A 12,361-nucleotide genomic window follows, 5' to 3' on the forward strand; every position below is an offset into this window, starting at 1 on the left:
TTTATAGTGCTTTTAAGGTCTCTGGAGATGTTTTAAGATAGCGCTCCGTTTACAGCTCAAAGGCAACAGCATAGGGCCAATAAACTGGCTCACAGTTGCTGCTTTTCTATTAGATTTTAAAATAACAAAATGAAAAAACTAAGCCAGCCCAAAATACGGCTTGTGAGGTAAAAAACAAAATAAAATCAAGTTCCTGCCCCATCCATACTGGTCCTCAGTGTTTGAGGAACAGTGATGAGGAAAACTTTGACTTTTCTCCCTGTAGAAAACTACTTTGGCAGCTATGAAGTTGCTACAGACACCGAAAAGCCATTTCTTCTCAGAAACACGCACTTAACCCAACAACGTAAAGACATAAAGGGCCTGGAAAGGGAAGAGAACAGAGGGGTTGTTTCAAACACTCTTTCTTGTGCTGGGATTTGAAGCTAGTAAGGAAAACGCAGAGTGGCAGTGCACATGACCAATCAATAGCTGCTACGGAGGCCTCCTTGTCTTCAAATGAGTACTGTTCTCATCAATTAGTTTTATTTCTGATTCTCCTTCTCCCCTTTCCTTCCATTTGTATTTGTCCTATTTTGGTCCACGACATGAAGATACGAAACCTTCATCAGCCTACAGAATAAAGAACAAAACTTAACAAGCTGTAGATTGTTATTCCCTTATGGATACCTAAACTTGCTACAGAGCTTTTGCTCATTAACTAAATGCATTGATAACACAGACTAATCCCATCTCCACAAGTATATATCTGTACAGGAATTTGTTTTCAAATTTGAATTAGAAAGTTCTATTATTCCACTGCTTTTCTTCATTGCCAAATAGTTACCTGTGTTCAATAACATGAAATCACTATTTGCTTCACTTTAGTTCCCGTAAAACCTAAACAATAACTACATTATGCCAGGCTCTATGAGTACCCCGTAAATTCATTAAAGCAAGGATTGTTTAAGCAGAGATTTGATTAGGAAAGAACACAAAAATGATCAGAAAATGTTTGGGGAAGACAACCCAGGTTTTCTGATTTCCAGTTTACTATCTTGACTATTTGCTCCTGTCTCAGAGTCAGTTCTGCAATTGTCTTGCAGCTGGAAGAGCTTCATTCATACGACAAGGTACGCACACAGAGATCAGGCAATGCCCTCACCTAGACTGCCAGCTGCTTTGGAGAAGGCTTTTTGGTTATATTGCATGAAAACCCAACTTGCTTCCATAGACACTACCACAGCACTGACATTTAATCCGGCTACACAAGTGAGGGCAAGTCAGGTGGGTTTTCTGGTAGTATGGAGGTTTTTAGAAAATGTCCTCATTTTCCACCACTTTGTGATTTTTGTCAGCAGGCTGACAAAAGCACATGAGACGGTTTTTCCTGTATCTTTCTTCTCCCAAAGGGAAAAAAAAAAAAAAAAAAAAGCTATTTCACAATAAACTTATCTGCTCTGTGGAACTAAGGAAAAGTTTCATAACAGAGGGCAAAACCGCAGTTCACTGCTTCACAAAGGATTAAAGGAATATACAGGAGATGTACTTTATAAGTTCTCTTCAAGGAGATGGCCTGCTTTTATGTAAACTGCCTTTCATCTTATCATATATTGTTCACAATGAGGATATAAAGTAGACAGGATATTGAGTGAGGCTACAAAACGATGCAGAAGGAAACAAAAGCTCTTTTCAGCAGTTTATGTTCCGAAACACTGCTGAAACGCTCCAAAGATTTCCACATCTCCATTTCTTTCTTGGAAGTACACTTGTGCTTATGCAAACCTGACAAGCACCTGTGATTTGTGTTTTGAAGCAAGGCATTAATTTCTTGAGCAAACTGTTGGTTTAGTCTCTATGGAGGCGGTAAGCCTACTTCTTGGGAATACTGCTAAGACTTACCACGATGGAGTCCTCCACTATGTAAATGCCCCTTGGGTGTAGTTCTTGCGGTGCTGCATTATACAGTTAATCGTGACTTTTATGAACACCTGAGACTTTTTAATGAATATTGGCATTTACACTCAATTCTGTCTAAAGCAATCGGGTGCCAGGGAAAACTATCATTCCGATTGTCTGGAATAACTTGTCAAATAAATAGCACTTTTCTTCCTGTTTCCTTTGGAAAACGTATCATCGACAATGCAAAACAATCTAAAACATTATTTTTAACAGAATGTTCTCTGCACCGAGTTTGGAATTCCACAAAAATAGAGAATATTCATGTCCAGACAGTGAATTTTATTCCAAGCCATTTTCACTCCACGCCATTGTATAAACCGCTTTCTGAAACAGTCTTTAAGATATTGCCCTGTGAAAATACAACAGCGAAACCTCAGCTTAAATGGGACTTTAGTAAGAGAATATTAGGAAGATAAAATTTGCCCAGTGTCTAATTTCAGAGGTGCTAAAAGTCGCACCATTTGAGCCAGATGCAATGATGGGAGCTGCAAGGACTCAGTGCTTCAGAAAAACATGCCCATATTGTAAGACTGCGTGTAATATCATCAAAGAGCTCTTCATCAAAGAGCTCGCTTACAAACCGTAGGGCCGGATAACAAAGCCACAGATCTGTTACCAGCTATCAGCCACCAGGCTGATCGTACTGAACGAAGCCAGGCAGATGCACCATCTCCTTCCACCCAACCGCAGATCTCCATCTGCCTGAGGCTGTAGCCAAAGTAACAAGATATCTTGAGGAACAAGATAAGCTCCACTAACACTTGGCGTAGCTTCTGGATGAGACTTCACTTATATCAACCAAATGAGAGCATACCCAAAAGGACCCGAGCCCATCTGTACTCACCCAAGTAATCTGTATATTAAGCGGGATGGGGCACATTTTACATCAATGCTGTTTCACACTGATTGAAAAGATCAGGTGCTAAAAGTGTTGCTTTTCTGGAGGCAGAATTACATATTTAATGTAAATTCTGATCCAGTGAATAGCAAAGCCATCGGTACAGCAACACCATTTTGTCTGATGCTTTTTTCCTTATATAAAATAGAAAATATAGAAAAACTCTTCCTGTTGCATATATATACAAAATTAGAGTTGCATAATTCAGTGCAGTGACTGCCTAGAAAAACATGGATTCAATCAAAACACATTTTTATGATTTTCTTTGGCTTAAAAAAAATAATATTTTTTTCCAAATTGATTTTTCTTTTGAGTTCTTGAACTTTTATTTCAATTATTTACATTTTAAAGGAACCAAAGGGGATATTAGCAACATTATGTAAAGAAAATGGATTATACCCTGATGCTGGCATTGGAATACCTCAGTTTTAGAAATAGTGTGAGTCTCCTGACGATGTCAGTAGTCACTAAATATTTTGCTAAAAATGAATTCAACACATTTTATTGGCTCAGTGAAATTCATAATCAGAAAGTAAAAAGCACTTACCAAGGGTATACAAAAATGAAGCTATTATAACCTCCTGTAGGAGGGGTTGAAAAGCAAAGTCATAGAAACATATCAGTAACTTTTCTATGTTCTACTATTGCAAAGAAAAAAAAAAAAAGGTTCCAAATAGTCCAGTTTAGGTGTATTGAAGTAGACATCCACATCCTGTTTTCTGCTGCTTCTCCTATTGAAAAGTTCAGTCTTGGATACAGATAATATACCTTGTTTAGTAACATCTGTGTACAGACTGCAAAGTATGAAGGTTGGCTGGATTGCTGGAGCTCAGTTTGGGAATTTGGCCGGAGGCTCATTCTTTCTATAGGTCTGGCCACAAGGACAAAGGAATGATATTTTATTTTTCTAGGGGAACAACAGAAACCTCAGGGGCAAAGAGTAAGTGAACGAAGGAACAGAAACAAAGAAAAAATATTATTTTCATTATTTAACAAAGAAGAAATTATTTTCATTCTTTTAACTGAAAAAATAGTCACAATAGAAAAACATAATACTAAATGCACAAGCATAGGGAAAGAGCTCTACAGAGCAGAAAGAGCATGGCCGAAAAAGCAAAACATTATCTTTTGGCTATGCTCACAGAACAAAAACAACATGTTTGAGTATCATCGTCTGGTTGGACTCTGCCCCAGTAATTAGCCTCTTTTAAGCACTCCACCTTAGCAAGCAAAGGCACATCTGCTCTCTGGTACCTCCGCGGAGGGTAGCGGACAGGGATGGCCGTGCATCTGGGTACCATGTGTGCAGCAGGCGCTGCGCTCCTGGGAAGCCACGGGGCTGCTGCCGAGCAGAGAAGAGGAACAACTTACGTGGCTCAATCAGTTTCAGATGTCCAACCCCTCTACGTTAAGAGGGCTGAATTCAATAAAGCATCACCAAATAGCTAATGAGAGAGCGATGGCAGTGAGACAGTTGCCTTCATTTTATGTTTGTCACATTTTTCTTCAAGTAAGAGTCACTTTATGGTCTGTGAATGTTACCTATTGTCTATCTATCTGTAGTTTCATACAATTTTGATGCATCTGGGAACTGTGCACGTCTTTTGACTTAGATACCAAGCTTCTCTGCACCTCTAAAAAGTCAAGATGAATTGTCTACAGAAGAGATTAACTGTTAAAGTATTTCTCTGCAGAATGTTTGAAGTTCAACCACCATGCATTGTCCAAACTTCTTAACGTGGTTCAGAGAGCCCATTCTATATATCTATTAGTTTTTCACAGGAACCAGTGGAAGACAAGTCTACCAGTCGCTTTCATATGTACGTGTCTATGCCTGCTATCATTACATACTCTGCTCAAGGTAATGCACTAATTACAAAATGTGTTTAGCATGTCTTTAAAAAAACAAAATAAGAATGCACTATCCACCTCTCCAGATGCAGGTACGTTGTCACTGTACCTATAAATCTCAGAAAAAAATATTATCTTCTCAGCTACCTCATCTATTTGTAGTCAGAAACAAACATCACTGCACTATTCCAGCTCCTTTTAATGAGGAATAAAAGCTGCTAAAGTTGTGGTCACCCTCAAAAAGGCAAAACTGGGCACTACAATGCTGACAGTGCAACATAAGATGGCCACAAGCACGTGCCTATATATGAATGGTTTAGGAGACTTCCCATGGTAAAACAAACAAGAGTTAAACCTGACCCCAAAACCATGCACCAGTTTTCAGCTAATGCTATGCTCAAATGTCCTGGTTTGAGGTAAAACAGAACTAATTTTCTGTTCAGTAATTTTTCCTTTTTAGCTGGGCCTCTTCTAACTAACTAAACTCTGAAATTAACAGCATATTGTTCAGAAACTGCTCACTCTCACAGTGATAAGACCTGATAATACCAAGGAATGGTGTGCAGAGAGGCCCTTGCTTATACTTATTGCTATAACAACCAAGGTCAGGTAAATTTGTTATTTGCCCCATTGGCGGGTCGGAAGCGGAAAAGCGCAGAGGGGTCACACCTGTAGGGAGGAACGGACAGGACAGGTGACCCAAAACTGACCAACAGGGTATTCCATCCCATCTGCATCATGCTCAGTATAAAAGCTGAGGGATCAAAGGGTCATCTCTCTTTCTTCAATGGCCGACATCTGAGGAGGACCCTGTCTGTTCGTCTGCCTTTGATCCCGATCCGAGCAATCCTGACTCCAGATCCGGAATCCAGCTCCTGTCCATCACCGAGTCCAGCCTGGGACTTTCCCCTGTGCCTGCTGGTGACGTGATCATCATCCTGGGAGCTTGATACGGTTTTGTATATACTGTATACTTTTTTTTCTTTTTTTTCCCTTTTTTTTTTCAATTATTTATTATTTCATTATTTATTAATATTTTCATTAAAGTAGTTTAGTTTTTTATAAACTCATAAATCTCTTTAATCTCTTCCTCTCCTCTCTTTTCCTTAGAGGGGGGAGGGAGGGGCCATCTGTCGTTCTGATTGGTTAATCTGGTCAAAACCACGACATCAAACTACCCTGTCCTGCCTCTTACTACGCGTAGATTATTAAAACCTCTCATGTAGCATGGAATACATGCAAAGACATTAGTACATATTTATACATGCACTTAAATGGACTGGGGAGCCACATGAGCTACTCATGACCAAAAAGTGATGATCTGCAAAAATATATCATAATGACATCTCAAATTTCAGAAAATGGCAGCTACAGTAGGTTTCATTCCAAGACTTCTATTTCTGAGCTTCCTCTTCTCCCCTTTCCCCTTATGGACTCAGGATGCTTATAAATACGCTACCATGGTGAGTGCTGCACTGCTACATGAACTGCTTCGCATTGCCAAGCCTTCAGTGGTGCAATTGCCTTCAGCAGTGCAATCACGAATATGTCAGAATGATTATGCCAAAAATCAGAATTTAGGCACCAAAGGACTCCCAATTCCTATTCTTTTTTGCTTGTTCATTGGCAAGGGATTTGTAATGCCAAAGCCACCTAAATGCTTGGCTTATATAAAAGAAGAATGAGGTTTCAAGAACAAACCTATCTAATCTCTCCCTTCCTTCCTTCCATGAGATGCTTTGCAAAAAGCATGGTTACTGCACATGTAGAAAGATAATCTCACAGGCCTCTTCAGGTCAAAGCCAACCCCTTGAATTGCTCCTGAAACTAATGGGCAGCCTGGTCAGATCAGAGAGTAGAGGTATGACCCTGCTGAGGGATCACCAACTCCAGCATTAATTACCACCCTCTCAGACCTATTATCATCTCTTCATGCCTTAAACTTCCCTTCTACTGTCATTAATTAAGTGTAACTGCTTACCTTGTCAGGTAAGAGCTGAAAGTCCCAACGAAGGAGACAGAAGATGCACCAAGGACCTGCTCCCCCGATCTGCTGAGAGTGCAGCAGAATAGCTGGGTGGGATCTGGATGTAAATGGTCAGGAACCGCATCAGCTACAAGAGCACACGTAACCACTGACAGCAGTCACAAGAAAGGTGGGAATCTGGGGAGAGCGAGAGTTGGAAGTGTAGACGAAAGGAAAAAGATGGCTAAAAAGATAGGCAAATGTGGCTCTGATCTGCTGGGAAAAAGAAAATTAAACCAGACCAGCCAGGACATACCATTTTCACCACAATGGTGGCAGGGAAAGTCATCCAAGGTTAGTCATTTCCTTTTTTATCCAGAATTTCTGAATTGATAAGTCATGATAAGTCATACCTGAGGATTAAAAACCACAAACCTGTTTTTAAGAATGTGTGTTACTCACCAGTTCTTTTTAATTATGAAGTCTTACCCATCATTCATAGAGGATGTTTAAATAGCGTTTTGCATATGAAGATGCTAATTTTCAGTGTTTATTGTAATGTTGGGCCTGAGATCCTGGGCTTTCCACTATACAAAGACAAAGGGAGAAGACCATGTCCACATCTCCAACAACTTGCAACTTTGGAATAGCAAAAAAAGACCAACCAAAGAAAGAAAAAATTATGAGGCAGCATGCGTTAATGCGTTGAAGAGCAGTAAGAGGACACCGGCAGTGTAACTGTTGCCCTGCTTTTAGTGGTAGAAAAGGGTAGAACTTGAGGAAGTTGAGAACTTTAAGGAAGAACTTGGAAGGCGAATAAAAATGGGAGTCCCTTGTGCTTATAGCAGATTCTCCCCACAGCGAGGAACAACATGGAAGGGAGCTAGGAATTGCTTTCCTTGCAACAGGCACAATGCAGGTTGGCATCATGGACTTCGATAGGGGAGATAAAAGTAGTAGTGGGATGGGACAGTGTCTGTGGCTTTGTAAAAGAGTACAACCAGCTTATAACTCTTAACAATTTTCCACAGGGAGGGGGCAATCAGTAGTAGTACACAAAAAGTGGCCAAAGCAGAAGGACAGGAAAATGGTCTTATTTTAGTTTGGACAGATCAGGCCAAAGTTAAGGCTAAAGGTGAGTTGATGGCCGAGACTCTTCACCTGAAGTCAAGAACTGAGCCCAAGACTACAGTTTGGACAGAAAGAGGTAGGTCATTTTGGGGACTCACCAACAAGGAGGCAAGAGCGGAATTTGCATTCATGAACCAAAAAGGGCCAAAGAGAGAGTCCTCAAATGCTCTCTTATTCTTAGAAATGAAACTCTAGTTGTGAAAAGTAAGTTTGGATTTGTTTATTTTAAAGATAAGTGCATGGTCTTGCTGTTTCACATCACCCTGGAGGAGATTCTGCCTCACAAAACCAAGCGTGACAGAAGCGGTTTTCTGTTGCATGTCTCATGTCTCACTCCCAGTGAGACTGTGGTGAAATATGTGACACTTTGGGCATGGTGCAGTACTATGTGGTTTGTCGATGCTGATCTCTGCGGAGACAGCCAGCTCCCCCAGCTACAGGCAAACAGCAGCAGTACCTCAGTCCATGGTTGAAACGAGTGATTCTATGGATTGCTGGAGCGTAGAAAAGAGACCAAGCTGCTTACTCCTTGGGTTTCCTCCTAAAGTTTGATGGCATCTGGTGATTTCATGTCTGGTGACAGATACTTGACAAAACCACTTAAAACAGCAAAGCTATAAGGTTGCCAACTCCTGACATGATGAAAGAACATATTGCAAGGGAACAGGACAATTAAAAAGGGAAAAACAACTGCATCTTCTCAAGAAGTTCATTACATCCCAAATGCTTGGCTCTGAGCTCACATTTTGTAGTATGAAATTTAAAAGTACAGATCTCAAACAGTTGGGCACCTTCCTTTAATATGTTGCCATCGTACATAAACAACACTGGGAAGCAACATATGCACCGGGTTCAAACCAAGAGGCTGGAAAACAGAAAAGCTTTAGCTACTGAAAAAGAAAACATTTTCAAAGTATATACTGCCCTCCAGCGTACAACTCTGTATTACCTCCAGCAGTTGCAACCTATTTCAAAAATTCAGAGTAATGTGAGGCAGCGATGTCCCAGATAGCAAGGGAACAGGGATAAAATCCCAGCACCGGGGAACAGAGTGATGAGACAGCTCAGGCCAGGTCTGGTACGACCAGCAACGAGCAGAAGCTGCTGGTCTCCAGTCATCTTTTATGAAAAGGATTGTGCGGGTTCCCTGGCACCAGAAGCCGGGAGAGCTTATTAATTAAGGAGGTCCTGCAGCCCTCCTTGTCACAGGCAATGTACCCCCAGGGCTGGCTCTGCACCCCCGCCACAACCAGTCTGTAAGCGAGATAAACCATTCAAGACAACGGAGATTGTCCACAAATGACCGACTGCTTTAGCCAGCAGTAACTTCTTCCAAATTAAAGCTTCTTATGATCAAGGTGAGTTTGGTGCACTCCTGCTGAAATACTTATCAGTGCAGAGGTAATTTCCTTGTTGGAATATTTCTTGACACCCTCTTCAACAGTTCTGCTTTTCTTGGAAAAAAAAAAAAAGGCTTAAAAGAAGTGAAGTGTGAAAAATGAATTGTTAATCTCTGTGAAACAGTGTTATGCTGTGCAGAGATACTACTGCACTACTGTACAATAATTTCTCAGTGTTATGAAGGTTTTACTCACCACGATATACTTCTCCTTTGTTTTTTATTTTAGCTTCTCTGTTTAAGAAAAGCAAGTCCTTGAGCAAATTCAAAACCATGGTGAAAGACTCACTTGGTACACAATCTGTTTCCCATTGCAAGTCACATTTGCACTTGCAGATCTGCACTTTAATCTGAACATTAAATTGAAAAAAATTCTTGAGATCATTATAAGACTGATTTAAAAATTTGTTTTCAATGCATACTATGGCTTCATAGCAATTTTTTAAGAATTTAGAAATTTTCAGATGAGCTTAGCTACTATTTGCAAATAAACCAGCACAATCTTTATAAATGCTAAGTAATAAAAACTTCAGGAGCTAAGTAGATGTCAGGTGCTAAATTCTGACAATGTTTACATTGCACACTCAAGAAGAGCATTATTGCTGAAATAGATTCTTTATTTCTGAAACATTCCAAAACAGCAGTATACACAGTTGTAATCAAATATTAAGTCATATGCCATTATAAGAAAGCATTGATTAGTGCAATTTTGTAAAAGATCTATCAAAAAGATTTATTCGCATTAAAACCTCATTTTCCATAAGCAATTGTTAATAAAACATTACATTTTTATTCTTTGTAATAAAGTACTGAAAACCAACTGTAGTTTTAGAGATCACTGTATCTTTGTAAGTGCAAGGTGACTTTTGCTGCCATTTTAAATACAAAACACTGTGACAATAAATTAACAATTGAACAAACGGTGAAAGACCAACAAAACCATGCTGACCCAGCTGGATGGCAATTTCCAGTGAATGCTACTTGTTTTGTGCTTCTGCAACATAAATATACTGCTTTGTATTGCCAATGGTATGATTTTTGTAAGATATGTTCCTAGCGCTAAAAAAGTACATTACCCCAAAAATATTATTTATGGCACAGAAAAGTTAAATTATCTCTCTGTTGTTCAAGGTTCAGGCAAGTTTAAATGAACTTAAGTATACAAAATAAAATGTACTGGAAACACTAGAAAAAAATTCAAGCACATATGTAAGTCCCCCCAAATTCAAAATAAAATGCATGATGCCTTTACACCGAATAAATTATCTTCAAATTTCAGTACAGCAAAACTGCTCGGAAAGCATTGTCTTCTAGTCCTTTCCAAGGAAATATTTGGGTACTTTGCACATATATAATACTTTCTTCAATTCCAAATGCCAACACTGCCATTGTTAGTCTGATAACAACGCAGCTGTTCAGGTAACTGATTAAGTGCAACATTTAGTATTTGATAAGATGTTCATTTTTTAAAAATGACATTGCATTATGGATGGTTACATATTAAAGTCCCGGGGGAAATAATACTGTATGACCCTCCTTTCCCAAATCATTGTTACCCAGCCAGCTGGGTAATGAAATCCGCATTATTTATTTTCCACTGCTGATGGGCATCCTTCATCAATAGCAGCCGTCCCTCCAGTTCCCATCCCGCATCGTGCTGAGCGACGACAGCGGCTTTGGAGGCTGAAGAAAACTGTATGAAATAAATGACAAAAAGAACACAAAGGAAGTCATATTTCATGTGAAAAATCAAGGTAACACACATAATTTACTTCTGCAGCAACACTGGCTTTGTGGCTTGCTTGGAGACATCACTCTGGAATTATTTCTGGCTCCACGCTAACGCAGATGTAAAGATCTAAGGTGAAACTAAGGCCACTTTCAGTGAGACCTCATTACTGTCACTGGTCTTAACAAGATAAAAGGTTGGCAAAAAGGAATTTGGTAAATAATTCTTATGATGCATGAGACCCCTCTAAATGGGAAGATCTTGTTCTTCAGGGCTAAAGGCAATAAAAACCTATTTTTGTCACTACAGACAGCAGACATATTCCCATAAAGATGGAGAGCAGGGACCTAATGGGAAATATTCTCCAAAAAGTTGCTGTGCTCAGCATACCTGTCAAAAAAATAGCACTTTATAAAACCACTATGCACTAACAGTAAAATTTTGGCATCTTATCAGTTGAAGAATTCTACCAAGTCCTGCTCCAGACCCTCTTATCCAGCCACATGACGACATGTTTCCATCCCACAGCCTAAGTCAGAGAAGTCAGTCCCAGAACCACCGCTCCTGCAGGGAACTCACCATCCTCCAGGCTCCCACCCTCACAGCCAGGCTATGTCTCTCACTAATCAACAAGAACTTACTATAAAATGCTTGTTGACCATAGAATCATAGAATGGTTGGAGTTGGAAAGGACCTTAAAAATCATCGAGTTCCAACCCCCCTGCCATGGGCAGGGACACCTCCTGCTAGACCGGGTTGCTCAAAGCCCCATCCAGCCTGGCCTTGAACACTTCCAGGGATGGGGCATCCACAGCTTCTCTAGGCAACCTGTTCCAGTGCCTCACCTTGACCATCTTCCAAACCCTTCAGGTACTACCAAGGTAACCGTTTCAAGTAAGAGTACAAAAAGGAAAAACAACCATCTGACTTGATGTCTGATCACCAACTTACTCGGTGTGAGTCAGGCTATCTCTAATTTGCCACAATCATATTTTAGTTAGACCAGAATTTGCTGAAAACAGTGTCTCAGTTCTGTGAAACTGTATAAAGCCAGGTCTCAGGCCTTGTTCTCACGCTTCCCTGCTTTCTTTGGTGAGTTACTGATGCCTCCTCTCCCTTCCAAATGCCCTTGGCTGGAAAAAGGCAGAGGTACGTTGTACAGCAGGCAGAGTCAGTAAGCTAAAGGCAGTCACCAGAGCAGCTTCTCACCTCTCTGCTGTAACTGCTATTTTAGTGGCAAAAACTTCAGTTACTTAAGTAAAAAAAGTTGGTTAAACTTAGATTCAGTCAAGCTGCTTTTGTGCAGTTCCACCTTGTTGCAGGAGCACTTGTCTTTGATATAAATCCAGTTACTTGAGTCACAAAACACAACCTGCCTCTGACACTTTCTGCAACTGCTGCTTTCACATGTTTTTCCAGAAAGAAAAAGAGGAAAGTATGTTAAAT

The 12,361-nt window shown here is 40.1% G+C and overlaps 1 protein-coding gene across 3 annotated transcripts in view; it reads right to left on the reverse strand.

Annotated features, from left to right (window-relative positions):
* Positions 1-10,803: 10,803 nt before the first annotated feature.
* Positions 10,804-12,361, reverse strand: part of SLAIN1 (SLAIN motif family member 1) — a 51,020-nt gene continuing 49,462 nt past the window's right edge. For all 3 annotated transcript variants that reach the window (XM_074152202.1, XM_074152194.1, XM_074152210.1), the window contains one exon: positions 10,804-10,879. In XM_074152202.1, the coding sequence (XP_074008303.1) occupies positions 10,804-10,879 (76 nt within the window). The remainder of the gene's footprint in view (positions 10,880-12,361) is intronic.

Source organism: Numenius arquata, chromosome 1, assembly GCF_964106895.1.
Source record: "Numenius arquata chromosome 1, bNumArq3.hap1.1, whole genome shotgun sequence".
Taxonomy (NCBI): Eukaryota; Metazoa; Chordata; class Aves; order Charadriiformes; family Scolopacidae; genus Numenius; species Numenius arquata.